This window comes from Micromys minutus (assembly GCF_963924665.1).
Source record: "Micromys minutus genome assembly, chromosome: 18".
Lineage (NCBI taxonomy): Eukaryota > Metazoa > Chordata > Mammalia > Rodentia > Muridae > Micromys > Micromys minutus.
The window spans coordinates 48,096,635-48,114,632 of record NC_137953.1 but is presented as its reverse complement, the minus strand read 5'-3'; the positions used below and the strand labels follow the sequence as shown (position 1 = coordinate 48,114,632).

The 17,998-nt window shown below is 43.6% G+C and overlaps 1 protein-coding gene across 1 annotated transcript in view; it reads right to left on the bottom strand.

Moving 5' to 3' along the window:
• PLXNA4 (plexin A4) overlaps nt 1–17,998 on the bottom strand; it is a gene marked incomplete at both ends in the record, with an annotated part of 359,522 nt that overhangs the window by 142,003 nt on the left and 199,521 nt on the right. Inside the window, one exon of the mRNA XM_080932241.1 lies at nt 14,062–14,193. Within this exon, the coding sequence (XP_080788367.1) occupies nt 14,062–14,193 (132 nt within the window). The remainder of the gene's footprint in view (nt 1–14,061; nt 14,194–17,998) is intronic.

The window sequence follows — 17,998 nt, the reverse complement described above, 5'->3', positions numbered from 1 at the left end:
CTGGGAAATGCCAGATTGACAGCTACTGAACCCTGTACCCAGCCAGGCAGGACTGGTGGGCAAGCTTGCTTACATATGTAGGGTCCTTTGCTGTCCGAGACCCTGCATCTTAACAAGGACTATATGTAGCTCCAGGTTTTATGGGCAGGGGAGTAGAACGTATGAAGGCAACCTTGGGCACAAGTGGTAACCTGAATCACAGGCTTATGTATCTCAGGGAAGTGAGGTCGGCACTATATACCCAGTGGGATCTCTGAAGAGTCCTTGGTACTACTGACTAAGGCTGTGAAGAAGTTACCTATCTGTTTTCTATGATTCGTGGTGCTCAAAACCACTAGGCCCAAAATAAATTCAAAGGCTATAGGGATGGCCTTATACATGACGGAGGGAAAACAGTTTGGGTGAATTTTTGCAATATAATCTGGACAAGCTTATAGCCATTACCCACAGTCTGAAAGCTGAGAGTGATTGATCCCCCATGTGCCAGGGTTCTCAGAACTGTCGGCATATTTTTTATATAAATTATTCACTGGAAACACTCAGTCAACAGGCACACAGATAGCCTCATCTTGCTGGTAAGAAACCTCGAATATTCAGAGATAAAGTAACCTACTAAAGGTTAGGTGAAAAAAAAGGCCCCATCAGTGATGGTATTTCCTGCTCTGACCCACCTCCAAGCTCAGCACAGGACTGGCAGCACCAGTGCAGCCCCTGCTACTCCCCTTCCTCCACTGCTTCTCTCTTCTGCTCAACTTTCTACAAACAATTATCTAGTTCATCTCACCCTCCACCACCAGCTATTCCCTGGAAACCACCGCATCCGATGCTGACTGAACTTCATAGTCACAATTCCATTGTCTTCTTGTGCTACTTAAATGCACTTCATGAACTCACCTGTGATACAGCTCTGCCATCTGTAATTTTCCCTTTTAGTCTTTTACCTTATTTGGTAAAGTCACATGGCAACATTAAAGCCACGTAGTCTTCTTGAACAATGACACACATTAACAGGCACCTATTTGCTTTTGAAAATATCTCAAAACATTCAAACTGAGTAGACAATGTATTTAAGTAGCTAAGATTTCTGATTTCTTTTGAAGAAAACTCCAGGGCCAGTTAATCACAATTCAAGGAATTTCACCACTTCCAGTCAGAGAGGATAGGGAGAGAGAGGCTAGGGAATGTGTATTAGGTTTCCAAACATGAACCTTTGGGTAAGAAAGTGAGTCACCCGGAATCCTCCACATACCTAACAGACCCAGGGATATCTCAAGAGTTTCAGTCTCCAGATCAGCTTCCTTATAACAGAGAAGATAATGTATCCTGCTGATGACTCGTTTCTCTCTGTTATGATTTTGATATGAAAAAATGCACCCTCCCAAAGCTCATGTTCTGATGAGCTTGGTCCCTAATGCAGCAGTGTTCAGATGTGTGGTCCCTGATGAGGACTATAATCTCATAAAGTCATAACAATAGGCAAGTGGAAGAGAGCAGAAATGTTATCTGGGAGAGAAAGGTCATAGGAGCAAGCATTCTTCCTCCTCCTCCTTCCTCTCCTTCTCCTCCACCTCCTTCTTCAGATTTATTTATTTACGATGTAGCATTCTGCCTGCATGTATGCCTACAGCCCAGAAGAGGGCACCGGATCTCATTATAGACGGTTATAAGCTGTTGCTGGGAATTTAACTGAGGACCTCTAGAAGAGCAGCCAGTGTGATCTTAACCCCTGACCCACCTCTCCAACCCAGAAGCAGGCATTCTTAATGGATATGTATTATTCCTGCTTCCTCCCTAGTAACCACCCCTCCTTACTAACTATCATGAAGTGAACCTCTTCACTGTTCCCTGACATCGCGTTCTGCATAGACATAGTCCAAGAGAAACTATGAATGGACAACAGTAGTATTGTGAGTCAAGATAATTTTTTCCACCTTAAGTTGATTTTTGCAGGTGTTTTGTCATAGCAGCAGAAATCTCATTAACACTCAAGCCCAAACCCATAGAATGTCTGGGTAATTACACCAGAACACGAGGTGAGTCAGTAGACAATCAGCCCTGTGTGTCCACACGGTAGTGACTCTTACGATGCTTTACATGGCATCCCAGCTGGTTGTCTTTAAGAATGGCACTTCAAGTGAACCAAAGTATCAAGATGCCGACACCAAATTAAGAGGAGTGACTGTCAGGCAATTGCCAGAGACAGATGCTTAATGGAGCTCAGGGGTAGAGAGCGAGCTGCCAACACTTGTCCCAGTCAGCAGGCCTGGTGGCTAATCTTGATTGTCAACTTGATGGCATCTGGAACAGGATAAGAGACATGCCTCTGAGTATATCTTCTAGGGCATTTCCAGAAAGGATTAGCTGAAGGGAAGGGACTTGTCCCAAGGGCAGATGGTACCTTCTTATCATTTATAAGGAGGTATGAGGAGCTTGACTGATTGCCTTAGCTTCTTGCTAGTGAACATATCTATTTCTATTGTTGGGGTTACTGTTACTGTCCTTTAGAGACATCTGACTTCAGCCTCTCTGGTCTTCATTATAGATGAAAGACCAGTAACTTTCTATGAAATTTCTGAACCTTCTTTCACCAGATTTGAACTGCTGAGGGAGAGGGCTGAACCCTGACTTTTTTCTCAGCCTCTCAATGATGCAGGTGGCCGTTGGTTTACTCACCCTCTATCATTAGCAATTCTCTTTTATTTCAATATACAAATGCATGCTATACTCCTTTACAGAACCTGCATATTGTATAAACATTTATAATTCTTACCTTGTCTGTTTTAACAACTCTCCCTTGCCTGCCAGTGCTCTGTTTTTATATAAAATCTTATTCGAAGACAGAGGGAAGGGGAACAGGCCATTTTCCTATCTATCCTTGTAATAGTTTATTATATGCTTGGCCCAGGGAGTGGCACCATTTGGAGGTGTGGCCTTGATGGAGTAGAAGTGTCACTGTGGGTATGAGCTTAAGACCCTCACTCAACTGCCTGGAAGCCAGTCTTCCACTAGCAGCCTTCAGATGAAGATGTAGAACTCGCAGGTCTGCCTGCACCATGCCTGCCTGGATGCTGTTATGTTCCTGCCTTGATGATAATTGACTGAACCTCTGAACCTGTAAACCAGCCCCAGTGAAATGTTGTTCTTATAAGACTTGTCTTGGTCATGGTATCTGTTCATAGCAGTAAGCCCCTAATGAAGGCAATCCTAAATGTCCTAGAAGATGAGGAACTAGAAACTTCTTTCAGCTGTGGTTACAGCTGTGAAGCGGCTGTGCTTGCCACAAGCCATGTTTTAAATGCTTGTTTCTCCAGCTGGTGGAACTTTTGGAAAAACTTGGAAACCAGGAGGTGGGGCTTAGTTGGAGAATTAGGCCATTGAGGTAAGTCCTTAGGTAGATAACATTATCCTCTTTACTTCCCACCACAATATTTGTTTCCTGTTCCCCCCTAAAGTGGGTACCCCCTAATACTCAAATGTATTAAAATGCTTTTTCTAAAGTGGGAAGGAAAAAAAGAATATCCACAAACTTTTATTCAGATGACATGGCTCTGTCTAATTAAAACAGGAGACCAAGACTTCATACTCTAGAAGGTATTGCTCAGAGACATGAAGAAGGGCTGTGCCTTGGGATTTCCCAGGGATTTTGAAGGAAGCAAGGCTCTTGGATAGTGGTTGGTATCTGGAATTGAATCAGGCTTTAGCCTTAGGCATAAGTTTGTTCAGGTGTTCCAGACCCCAACAATACAGCTTCTGATAGTAATGCTGTAATGATTAGGATGGACTAGAGAGAGCTTAGCCACTAAAGGCTAAGGCTAGCAACAAAAACATCAAGAACCCAGATTATAAACAACTTGAACAATTTACTCCAGGCAGCAGAGTCCATGGGCCTAGGTGAAAAGCCAAATTCATAGTCTATTCATGAACCCCCATGGACTCCAGCTCATACAAATTTTTCCCTTCTGATTACTTCTTTGAATAGTCCAGGAGCCATAATTTACTATAAAAGACTACTAAAGTCATCATAATTAGATGCTAGAGATTTTTCTGCTTCACAACTGGCTATTTAGAAATACATCTATTTAGAAAGTATAGGGGGAAGGGATTCTTCCATTCCTGTCTCTCTGAGGGTAGAGTTGGCATTTCCTGGGATTCTGTGTATGTCAAGAGACCCCAGATGTTGCAAAGGGGCTATGGTTTCAACGGTGCCAGGCTAGAATCAACAGAGACCAAATTAAGGGGCCTTCTTGCCCCAGAAGAAGGAGTAAATCTCAATCTACCCACTCTCACCAAGCCATCTTTCTTCACCATCCCTAGGAACTCCTCTTACCTTCTAAGGTATGTTCTGCAAGTAGGGTACATAGTTTCTCTGCTGAAAAAAAAGGCAGTTTCCCTTACTACTGTAAAGAACTTAGTTCCTCATAAGAAGGGATCTGGGGAGGAATCTACCATAGGAGCCACATCTGTCTTCCAGCCTGGCTCTTGCTTCAGGTTATATTGTTAGCCTCTGGAAATGCTGTCCACTAATCCTGGGTGGGAAGCAAGCAGTAGGAATTTGATCAGAGAAGTCTCTGGGAATGTTTCCATTTCAAGAGCTAGGGCACAAAGGGAAATCCAAGATGTCAACACAGGTGACAGTCAGACATACAGGGAGGAAGCTGCCCCTTTCCCTGCTCGATAAAGCTCAGAAATTGCAAAATGGAGACATTCTTCATTGATTGAGAAGCAAGGGGGAAGAGAGAAGATTTCAGCAATGACACTGGAGCCTCTGGGATCCATTACAGACCAATGGAAAGTCCTGAGTGAGCCTGGGTTAGTTGCTGCAACAGCTTTTCTCTTTGTAAATGTCTGAGGTGGCTCAGCTCCATGTCACTCACTTTGCAGCCTACATTTCAAGTTCACACTCCCAGGAGCTATCAGACACAGCCCAGTCTGGGTGCCAAGAGCAAATGTCCAAACCAGCTTGTCACGGTGTCAGGCATCCAGACAAACCAGAACTGACAACTTGGTCCTCCATAGGAATGAAAAGGACGATGGATCGATAGTGACAGCATCACCATCAAACACTCCTCAGGTGAGAGCATTCAGGAGACCCAGTGCTGATGACAGAGTGGGGATCACTTCTGCAGGAGAATAGCATCTCCAACAAGACAAAACAAAGCAAAACAAAACAAAGCACCTACCTCCACAATAGCATCTTTCACTGAATTAGTGTCCAAGATTAGTTGCCACATTTAATACCAGTTTGAAGATTGTGACAGCTCATATTAACTATGCTCAGAATATCGCCAGGGACACTAAGACACAAATGAAATGGCCACATATTGTAACTTGTAAAGTACTTGACAGAAACACTGGACTTTGGAATCCCAAGCCCCAAGTTTCATAAGCCTATTTGTTTTAAATCTTTTATTTTATTTGGTGTATGGGTATTTTGTGTACATGAATGTCTGTATACCACATGTGCTTAGTGTCTGTGAAGCCCAGATGAGGGAATTGGATCCTTTGGAATTGGAGTTATAGTTGGTTGTGAGCCTCTGCATAGATGCTGGAAATGAACCCTAGTCCTCTGCAAGACGAGCTGTTTTTCTTGACCTATGGGTCATCTCTTCAGACCTACAGATCATTTTCTAGCTCCAATCCTACTTTCTCCTTGAACCATGTTTCCCTCTGAAATTCTCAGCGTGGCAAAAATCACAAAAAAAAAAAAAAAAAAAAAAAAAAAAAAAAAAGATGTCCTCTCACCATTTGCCTCCTTGAAGACATCTCAACCATCTCTCCATCTTAAACGCCAAGCATAGAATCTTAAAACAAACAAACAAACAGAAAACCCACAAAACAGAGAAGGGGAAAGAGCATGAAAAGCTGCCTGTCTTTATGCTTTTGGATGCCTCCTACTCTCTGACATCGTTTTCTGAACCCTCCGATCACAGCCTTTGCTCCTATATATGCTACAATCCTTTGGAGCGATCAATCTGCATTCTCGCTTCATTCCCTTCCTGCATAGCGCTTACCCCTGCTAAGCTTCTCTGTGAGGTATCAGTTATGTTTATTACCTCTTGACTGTGATTCTTGACAGAATCAAGACTATTTATCTATCCCTTCAAAGTTATGACCAGGATGCGTTGACCAGTGTTTAGCACAGAGTAGGTGCTTTGTGTGTGTGAGCAGTGGGTGACATGTGACAGATCAAAGTGGCCTTTAAGGCTTGCTTATTGGATTGTGTTGAAAGGGTCAGGCAGTGATTCCCCTCCTGTATTTTGCTTTCTGGGGTAGCTTCATTTTCCAGCCTCTAAGTACTCAGGAGTGAGGATGGGATTGGGGGTAACCCCAGATATCTGGATGCTTCCCACTGTCAACAGAAGCCAGTAAAACAAAGGACACCATGAAAGATGGTGTTGGCTCAGCTATAGAAAGCAGAGCTCTAGAGAGCCATGTATTGGGGCCCGTTAAGCCTCACATAAGAAAGAGCTGTAATGTGGAATGGCAGAGATGGTAAAGGTGTCAGAGAACTCTACCCTTTCTCTAGGGTCTCTCACAGTATAGCCTGCCATGACTGGGAGACAGTCTTCTCCTCCTATTGGGGTCTTTCCCGAACTCCAGGATCCCTGGTTCAATCACCGTGTCTCCTCTTTGATCTGCCTTGCTGGCATTTTCTTTCAAGTCCCTCCTGTCATCTTGACAAGATATTGACAAAAACATCTTGCTGTTGTTTGTAAAATCACACAGTAGTTTCTTAGTGTGTAGACATTCCCTCCATGTTTGTGAAGGTTCACACACATACCACACACGTGCACACACAATCACACAGCAAGGATGAAGCTGATTGAGAGAGATAGGAATGAGGGAAGTATGTATGTGGACATGTGTGTCCATGTTCTTTCACATGTACACACATGCATCCAAAGGATCCTTAGAACTGTGCAGAATAAAAGGGGGTAAATTGAGAGAACCATAAACAACACAGAATGCTGTGGTCAAAGGACATTGACACCTGGCACTGTGCGCTCGTTCGCCCCGAGGAAAAGTCTTTGTGGACAGCAGTGATAGCTGAGTGAGAGACAGGAGCCCACACAGTGAGAAAACAGACACAAAGTCCTGGCTACTGGTGGTATAGCTTGTAAATAATTAAACAAGGTTCCCACTTTTGCTCACCGTCATCTGGGTACCAGATGTCAAGATAAGCATTCTCTAGAGGTATCTTGTTTAACCCTCACTGCAAGTGTAGACTGATCCTCTATGAGAGTGCTGCCCCACCCACCCATCTCCCCATCCTGGCATTCCCCTTCATTGGGACATTCAGCCTTCAGAGGGCCAAGGACCTTTCCTCTTGTCGATTACTGATAAAACCATCCTCTACTACATATGTGACTGGAGCCATAGATCTCTCCATGCGTACTCTTTGGCTGGTGGTTTAGTCTCTGGGTGCTGTGGAGGGTCTGGTTGGTTGATATTGTTGATCTTCCTATGGGGTTGAAAACCCCTTCAGCTCCTTCAGTTCTTTTTCTAACTCCTCCATTGGGGAACCCATTTGCAGTTCAATGGTGGGTTGAGAGCATCTGACTTTGTGTTTCTCAGGCTTTGGCAGAGCCTCTCAGGAGACAGCTACATCAGGCTCCTGTCAGCAGGCACTTCTTGGCATCCACAATATTGTTCGGGTTTGGTGGCTGTACATAGGATGGAGCTCCAGGTAGGGCTGTCTCTGGATGACCTTTCCTTCTTATATTCTCATCATAAAGATAGTAAATGAGTTCCTGTGTGACCCCCCTCCACCATGGTCTTACCAGCACATCCCACTCTCTCAATACAAGCCTTCCACACTCTCAGAACCTCGGTGCTGCTGTGATTCCCCGTGTCTGAATATCTCCTCCCCTGACAGCCACCTTCTGCCACCTCATTTTATGCTGCCTTTTGCTCAGAAGATTCCTTCCCCAGGAACAGATTCCTGGGGACTGTCTTTCAAAGAGCATCTCTGTCACTCTCTGAGATATCGCTTCACTCCCCAGTCAGCCCATTTTCCACTGTGCTCACTATTACCTGACATAAGTCATTCACGCATTCCTGTTGGCAGTTGGTCTGCTGCTGCTCTACATTCAAATGCTAAATTCTATACCTTAAGATCTAGTTGCCTCAAGACTAGCAAATTCCCACAAATACCAGCCTGTACTGTACAAACCTTGCTCCCTAATTTAAAATTCTTGGTTAAATAAAAATAGCTACAACCAGTTACTGGGGAGAATAGAGATGGGTGGAGTTTGAGTTACTGAGCTGGTGGTCACAGGGAGGGACTACATGAAGAAAGAGGAGAGAGGAAAGGAAAATGGAGGAGGAAGAGGACAGAGAGAAGAGGAGGACATTGTACATGATGTACTAGAAATAAATGCCTGAACAAAATGTGTCCCCTGGAAAGACTGGTGGAGCAGAAATAACCCAGGAAGACACATACTGCAAGTATCTGGGGAGCACAGCTGGTGAAGTAGGCAGTCCAGTCTGACTGCTAGAAAAATCAATTAGGGGTAATCCCCCCTCCCCCAGTAATTAAATAAATAAAGCTAAATAAATACATAAATCATAATCTTAAGTCTCATTCATTTAGAAGCTAAACAAGGTTATTATAAGTCAATTTACACATTGCTTCATTTTGCCAGAAACTATGGTGCCTAAAGAAGATGATGTTGGTACCTGGATCCACACAGAATTCCTAAGATTTGGAGGGATGCCTGGCTCCAGTAGTTGCTCAATAAATAGTTGTTGGGGATCCAGTGAATAAGGGGCTGAGGAGTTAGTAATTTGGTTGGAGTTACAGAGCCAGAAAGTAGCATGCGTGCATATGATACACAGGCGTGTGCTACACACACGGTTACCCGCCCATTTCACTCTCTACCTCTGTTGTCAGATTTTCTCACCACCATCACCCCACTATCTTTCCTTACACTTAGAGCTGACCTATGGTGAGAGGTCATCTGGAATCTGAGAAAAGCCTCCCTGGATCTTCTGTGTCTATAGGTGCCTCATGTACTGCAACGACCGAATGCATGCAGAATCTTTCCTGGGTCTCAGAACTCTTCTCCCCTAGTGTTGAATACAACATATTATAAGAGGTCAGCATTATAAAAGGAGCCTGGGAATGGGCAAGGATGAGTATGAGGCAGACCTTTTGCAGTGACCTCTTACTACATGCCCAAGTGGAAAATTCCTCAGGCCCATCAGTGACATCACAGAGCTAGCACGAATCTCACAGAACTAATACTCTCTGGGTCTTACCCCAAACTAGTGCCTAATATCTCATCTAAATCTTCTTTAGTATCTAAGGCCTCCAAAGAAAAGTTGTGCCTAATAGTTAGGCTTATGACTCTGTCCTTGGCATCAACCCCACAGGAATTTCAAGGATTTCTTAGGGCCTTTACTTTAGGAAAAGCATTCTTCTAGTTCCAAACACAAGAGAGACAAAGTCCTCTGGAGATCCCCATGCCAAGGCACAGATAAGCTAATAGGAATGTTCCTGCCATTAGGCAGTGGAAGGAACAAGAATGTCAGGAAGAAGCCATAATGCTGGTATTCGATGGGGTCTCCTCTCTAGACAGGTAATCAGCAACACAAAAGGAAGGCAGGCATGGATGAGAGGATGGCAAAGGTTCTTCATCTGGAAGGAACTGCACAGGTTTAGGGATACAGACAGAGCTGGCACAAGGGAATCAGAGGAGAGAATCACAGAATGACTTTGAGCATGGTCACAACATGCAACTAAGCACCCAAGTCTAAACTTGGTTTTTGTGCCAAGAGGAACAGAAAAGCACCAGTGGTAGAACTCAGCTAGCTGGCTCACAGTCTCCAGTCTCTCTCTTTTCTCTCCACTGCTCACCAGGCTGCCTCCTTCTTACTTTTGCATCATACACAGCATCAGAGCCAAAAGTTCCATTAGGTAACTGTCCCGCAGCAATACCAAGAGCATCAAAAGAAGAGCGGAAGAGTCTTCTCTGTACAGGTATGGTAGGTCACGGCAGGCATTGTCCAATACCAGCTCCTGCTGACACAGGTTCTCCATCAGTTCCCTCTGACACAGGTCCTTTACCCTGAAGTGGGCTGTAATTGCTATTGCACTGGGTTTAAGGGTGAGTCTGCCCATCTCATGAGATTGGAAAATGTAGAACCTGAGGTGTTTTGTGGTTAGCTTTCAGGGTCTAGTGATGGGAACAAACCAGAGTAACATAACTGAAACAAGAATCTCAAGGCCATAGAATCCAGGAGCTCAGTTTGTTTATGTTCTCATCCGTTTAATACATATGTATTGCATTCTTACGTGTTTGATATAATTCTAGGGGGTTGTGATTTGCGTGAACTAAAAAGATAAAATATAATAACATTTTTGTTCTCAATGTTGCATATATTCAAAATGAATGCTTCTGTCTGAACCTCTCACCATATGGTAAAGGGGGAACTTTCTCAGGCTTTCTCAAAAGGTTGGTAAATGTATGAGCTTAAGCATCCCAGTCATATGTGATGAAATGTCAACATTTCTCTTCTTGTAGGCTTACATTCTAAGGGAGAAAGACATGCAAGTAAATACTGTGCTTAGTAGGGACAGGAACTATACAAGAAGAGACTAAATATCCTAGATAGAAATAGATAAACATGGGGAGATGGTTGTTGCTGGATCTTGTGGATAGCAGGTCTGAATTTTCTGGATATCTCAGAGAGAACCTCTTATAAGCAAAGACTTGGAAAAGCACATGCCTGGAGATAACTTCAAGCACAAGGATCATCAGAACAAATACCCAAACGTAGGAGCATGCCTGGCACAGCAGAGGACTGTTATCTGGGGCATTTGTCTGGGACACTTATTTGCCCTGCCCTGGTTCTGCAGAATTGTTATGAGAGCAGAGGGTGATGAGGTTAGTTAGCTCTAGAATATAGAACATAAAAGGTATCACTGGGCATGGTGGGGGTGATGGTGAGCTTTAGTTGCCAACTTAACAAAATCTAGGATGACTCGAGGAAAGGATTTTAATCGGGGTTTGTTTACATTGCATTGGCCTATGGGCATTTCCATGAAGGGATAATCTTGACTGCCTTAATTGAAGTGGGTAGGCCCAGCCCACTGTGGGCAGAGCCATTCTCTACTTAGAAGGTCCTAAACCATGTAAGCATGCAGAAAGTGAGATCTGGGAAAGAAATCAAGCAAGAATGTATTTAGTTTTATATCTCTGGTCTAGACTCTAGATATGACTAGCAACTTGAAGCTCTTGCCACTGTGACCTTCCCACATGACGGACTAGAAGCTGGAATTGTAAATCAAATAAGTCCTTTCCACCCTAAGTTGCTTCCTGTCTAGTTACTTTATTACAGCAACAGGGATAAAAGTAGAACAGTGGCACATTCCTACAATCTTAGCATTGGGGGAATAGAGACAAGGGGATCAGAAGTTCAAGGTTATCCTTAGCCACATAGCAAATTTAAGTCTAAGGTGGGGTATATAATACTCTTTAAAAAACAAACAACCTTCAGACATGAGTAAAAGAAATACACAGGGTTTCTGGGTCCTCATCAGTGCTAGCCAGCACTTAATGACTTGTTCTAACTTGAGGTTTAAGAGATTGGTTACTTGTCTTGAAAAAAGTCTGAGAAAATAAGTGGTCACAGGAAGAATAAATGGGGGGTCTATTGCAAATATCAGTCTTGATCAAGAAGTGTAGCAGTGATACTGGAAATTATCATCGTTTAGGAATATTCTGAAGAATCAATGATTTTTCTGATATGTTGATGTAGATGATTGGTGTATGAGGATCTAGCCCACTGTGGGCAGTGTCATCCAACATCAAGAGGTCCTGGAATGTCCAAGAAAACCAGCTGAGCAAACCACAGAGAACAAATCAGTAAGTAGTATTCCTCCAGTGTCTCTGCCTCACTCCATAACTTGAGCTTCTGCCCTGGCTGCTATCAATGGTGGATTGTGAGCTGTAAATTTAGAGGAACCTTTTCCTCCCCAAAGTCCCTTTTGTTCAGTGTTTAATCACATTCTAAGAAAAAGCAAACCAGAGCGTCGAACTCAAAGTGTCTATGGTCAACAGTCAGTTAAGAACCACTCTAGTCTTCTTTACCATGATGGACTAGATCCCTTGACCCTTCAGTTAATAAAATCTCCAAGCTGTTCCTGTCAGGGATCTGGTCATAGTAGTGATAAGCAACAAATACACTCAGATGTTGCAGTGCCAAAGCAGCTGCTCTTAACCAATATGCTACACAATGAATCCACCAACCCACTGGACACCAGTGTTGGCATAGGCAATGGAACTTCCAGCTTTCATGTTCCATTTCTGAGAAGAGCACTTCCCAAATGAATGGGCATCTGGCCTTCTCACTTCTGCCTTTCTTTCCTGTCTGATGTGCCATAATCAAGTTCCCAGCATGCCTCATTACCAAGCCAGAGTAGGAAGAGAGCACACTATAGAAAACAGGAGCAGATTGAGAGCAAAGATACAAGTAAGTCTTCAGCTAGGTTCTTCAAAGGCAGAGGGATGTTTATATCCAGGGTGTCCAGAGAGGACTGATTACTCACACTAGGCATTCATCTGTCATACCTTTTAAACCCCTTCCAGGTTTTAAGTGACAGGTTTAGAAATTCCAGATTTCAGATTAAGCAAGGGATGTAGAAATGTTCTATGTCATAATTCAGGTCTTGGCCTTCCTTAAAAATTTCAATTCCATCAAAGAAAGCCAACTCCCTCCCCCTCTCCAAATCTCCTATGGCCATACAGTTAGGCAAAGAGTGAGGAGTAGGAATCACACTAAGAAAAGAAAAAAAAAATGCAGACAGGAGGACGAATTCATCACCAGCTGTTCATTCCATGTTGGTTGTATTCAATCCCAGAGCAAAATATTTCACCATCTTTAAGCCATGGTGGCCTCCAGCAGACACCACAATGAGTCCCTGTATTGCTGAAGCTGGGCAAATCCAGAGACCCACACTGACAGAAGATGTCATCAAACTCCTATGGAGGGCAGGGCTGCTGTGGGCTACCCGGACATAATGCACAAGTACTGTGGGTGGCATAATGTGGAATTCATCTCCCTCACTCTGTGGAGTTGGGACAGGCAGAACAATCTAGACTCTGTCAACAAGGAACTCCAGAGAGTTCAGGCACAGTAATGAAGATGAATAAGAGAGAGAGCTGTCCCTCATGGCCACTGCCACTGTCACTCAGTGCCAAGGCATCTATATTCATGAGCTAGATGAACAGCTTCCAATATGACCCCCTAAAAACAATAGGGCAGAAGTGCAACAATGCCTACCCACACTTGGGGGTTCCGTGATAACACTCTGGGCAATGAGATAGAGGACTATGAGAAACACCTTTAATTATATGGAACTGCCCAGGGGAAACTTCATTTTCTTGCTATAAATGGGTCACTTGTCTGCACCGAGGACCCCTGAACAACTTACTTAGCACTTGACTAAGTGCCAGAAACAAACCCAATGTTGTGAAGTCTTTCAGTCGTAGCCAGCAAGCATCCCCGTGTACTCTCTGTTCACAGGCTGGCTTTCATATGATCTTGTAGAGGGTCCACAAAGTTGGAGGTACACAAGAGGGCTCGCAGCACACAATGCAACATCCCATTTCACTGCACTGATTGTTTTTCAAACCACCATCCCCTTGGCTCTTCTGTGACACGCACTCAGCAAGGTTTCTTAATACATTAATCTTTGCCATTACACACACCAACTTTGATCAGTGGTTACCCTTTGCATGTGGAAAGCTGACCAAGAACTTGGGATTCTACACTTGAGGTTTTTCTTCAAAAGAAGAAATGCTGGCTTTGAGTCTATCCACATCATCATTTTGAAGCCAGTGAATTTGTCCTAGATGCATGGATATTTTCATATTCCAAATATTCCATTCCTGTTACAACAAACAGAGCCCCAGTCCCTAGGCAACATAACCCAAGAGAAAACACACTGAGCCAACTAAATCACCTCCCTGCAGCAGGCCTCCTGTAGGTTTCTATGGAGCCACAGGCTAGTATTTAGTTGCAAGACAAATGTCGAGCAGAGCTCAACAGCCTTACCTGCCTTTCTGACATGATGTAGAGTTGCTCGTGGTCCTTGGAAAAGGCCATGTCCCGGAGGACTGGTCCTGAGTCCACCACCTGCACTGTCTCATACTGGAGGGCATTGCCCTTGGGCCCATCAACCCGTATCTGTAAGAAAAACAAAAGGAGAAGGTGAGGTGAATGTTCCTTTTCTGTTGCTGTGATAAAGCACCTTGACCAAACCCACTTATATAAGGAACAGCTTATCGGAGTTCATGGTCCCAGAGGGATTAGAACTCGTGACAGCAGAAAAGGATAGCAGCAAGTGGTAGACATGGTGGCAGGAGTGGGAGGCATGAAGCAGAGAAGACAAACTAGCAGTGATCAAAGTATTTTACTCCACGTCTATGACATGCTTCCTTCAACTGAGTCACACTCCAAATAACACAACCAAATGAGGATCAGACATCCAAATGCCTGAGACTATGAGGAACATCTTATCCAAGCCACTACAATGAGTTTAGATTTTGTATTGCTCACAGCCCAACTTCAGACTAGAGACATCCCCAACAGACAAAAGAGGAGGGGAGCTCTGTCTCTGTAGAGCTTAGAGTTTGAAACCAAAGTTGTAAGTGACAGGAGCCTGCTGTGAAGGACTAATTGAAGTTCACAGAGAAGGGAGGGGAGTGACCAGTCTGAGCTTTGGAAAGAATCTGGTTTCATTCTCTGGTTTTCTATGTCCTGGTCTTAGTTCCCTAGGGCTGTGCTGGCCTTTAGAGGTGAATATGGGGCTGGTGTCATGAGGAGGGGTCTGGGTTGGGTAACTGAGGCAGCTTCCAATCATAGGGTCATCTCACGTAAGAAAGACAATGAGAAAGGCTAACATTTGTTAGCAGAAATATTTCTGATATATAGATGTAGACTTAGTCATTGAAAATTCTACCAAGATATCACTGCTCTGGTTTGGGAAAAGAGTCAATCCCAGAAGCTTCACATCCACAATCTCCTTTGGTTCATAGAAGCTGGCAGCTTAGACTAGGGTTTAGAATAGATGATCAGTCTTGAAATAGCTCTAGAGGTTCTATTCATGGCTCAACTGAAGGAAACCACAGAAAAATGTGCCTCCAACATGAGCCATATTCAATCTTTCAAGGATACTTAGATGATTACCTAATGAAAATCCCTGGGCCACCCCCAAATCCTTCCTAGAAATATTTAGACAATCTGGAAACCACCAGAAGAGATGTCCCACCCACGCCATCACTGAGAATAAGCCTAGAAAAGATTTGGACTTCCCAACTATATACAATGTTCATCTGGCCTCTGGCCGAAGTCTCTAGAGCTATCTGAAATTTAAGTGCACAGATCCAGAAGGCTCCCTTCTCCATGTGACTGGCACTATCTGTGCAGTTGGGACAAACACTTCTGAGGATGTAGCTAGGGGATCAGAGGACCTGATGATATGCTGCTAATACAAGGTTTTACAAGGCATCTTTAGGGAAATGATATTGATTTCAATAACAAAACTGAAATACACATTGTATTGTAGGTGTGACCATTATGTAACCTTTTTAATTTTTACCCTATAATTTTCAACCTTTTAAGAGATCAAGAAGAATAGAAGAGTTATCCAGAGGAACTAGATGATATAAAGGGACACCACAACTGGTGATAAATAATGCATCCAATCACTTGAATGCTAGGATATTTTGTGGTCGTATGTTTGATTACTTGACCACTATTCATTTTTCCAAATGAAAAAATAAATAGAATGAAGACTCCTCTTTGCTGATTCCCCATTATTCTCATAAAAACAAATAACAGGAAAGCCGACAGAGGCTCTGCAGAGTGATGTTCCCTTCTGCAGTGGAAATGCCTCAATGTCCCAGAGCCCCATTTCTGCACCCATTGCTGAGCCTCCAGTATGCACATTGGCTAGGCACTTTCTAAATCAGAATGGAACAGAAATTAATGCAAAAGTAGTCTATCAATGCAGTGATGGTTGTGGCCAGTGGCCCAAACAAACTTTATCCTCAGCTAGAAGGACCCATGGAGTGGGAGCAGAGAGGGATACTGAGCACCCTGGCTCATTTCTGGCTCTCATAGGTTTCTGAATGGCATAGACTCTCATAGGGAATGCTAGTGGAACTAAGCTCCATCCCATGCCCTTGGTATGAGCCCCACTAGAAGTTAGATTTAGTACCTTAGCCGCATTCCTTATTACCTACTTCTAACTCCCTGATCCTTAGGATGGGGTGACATGCTAGATATGATAGACATCATATGAAAGAAGCAAAGATCCTATCGACATCAGTGGGGCAAACTTTCATAGGCCTGTCCTTTTCTTTCCTACTCTCCCTATTCTGCTGGAGTGGAGAGCAACTGGGAATGTATCTCTTCTCCTTCTTCTCTCCTCTCCCGCAATCCAGACCACACTGTTATATTCCACAGACAGAAAAGGACTCATGTATCCATCTCCTAAGAGAACCAGACACAAGATATGAGCAAAAGTCTATTATAAAATTGGCTGTTTGGTGAATAATCCTAAATTTTAGGTAGAATAGGCTGGCTTCCAGCTCTCCAGACTCTACCCAGACAAATAAGAAGTACTCTTCATGAACTAGACAATGTGTCTGGCATTCATATCTCATAAATATTAATATTGTCACTAATATTAATATTGCCCTGTTTGTGGATGAGGCATGGGTGGCTAAATAACCTGTCCAAGGTTATATGTCCAGCGAATGTGGATATGAAATCACACCCAGACCTGTCCACGTTTCTATGAGTTTACACACTACACTGAACACTTACACTAAACCTCAAACGGTAACACTTAACTGTCATTCTAGGGGTCTGTGTCATGCCAGCATCACCCTGGGGCTTGGGTAGAGGAAGCATGTCTTTAACTATTGTTGTTCTTTTGTGGGAGGAATGTGCATAGGGATAAAGACAAGGTTGTGGATTTTTAAAATAATGAGACCTTATATTTTTGTTTTAGACCTTGAGAAGCATTTTTAAGAAATAGCCTCTTGTCTGATGATCATAAAAGTTTTATAATGTTGACTGTCAGCATAATCATTCTCATCTTATTGATGAGCTGAATGAAATAGAAACTGCTCTGAGCCTTGCCCAAAGTTCAGTGGGAAGCCAATGTCCGGCTAACCTAGACCTCAGGTCTCTCCCAATTGCTAGATCAGCACTTGCCTTCTTGCTATTTAGTTTTTCCAAAAGTCTTTGACAAGGCTCCACATGGAAAGGTATTTTAACATAATGAGTCTCTATGGGATCTCAGGCAATTTGACCAAGGAAGTAGAACTGACTTAGAGACAGGAACAGACATATTTCTGTATGGAGAAACAGAACCGAGAACTAACTCCCTAAGCACTGGTGTTGCCACTAGTCCTATTTTTAATACATGATCCAGAGAAGGGACCAGGATACTTCCAGAAGATTCTAAGCTTTGAGAACTAACAAAAAACTCAACAATGGAGACAGAACTATAGAAAGAAGCTTTGTGTGTTTTATAAAAATAAAGAAAGAAGGAATGTTTGGTGGATGTTCAGTCAGATGTGCGGGAAGGGAGTGCCTCTTCCCCCTGAGGCGTCCCTTTCCCCTGAGGGACCAGCCACATGACCATATAGTGGTATAGTATAGAATAGTTTATACAGGGCATGGAGAAGGGGGTTGAGAGGATAGTAGACAGAGAAAGGCAGAGGGAGGGAGGGAGAGAGAGAGTGAGAGAGAGAGAGAGAGAGAGAGAGAGAGAGAGAGAGAGAGAGAGAGAGAGAGAGAGAGAGAGAGGCTGGCCATGAGCATGTAGAGAGTGGGAGAGGGGAGGGAGAGAGAAGGAGAATGGGAGAAGAGGACAGATCAAGAGTAAGAAGGCAAGAGAGAGGGCTGAAGAGATAGCTCAGCAGTTAAGAGCACTGACTGATCTTCTAAAGGTCTTGGGTTCAATTTTCAGCAACCC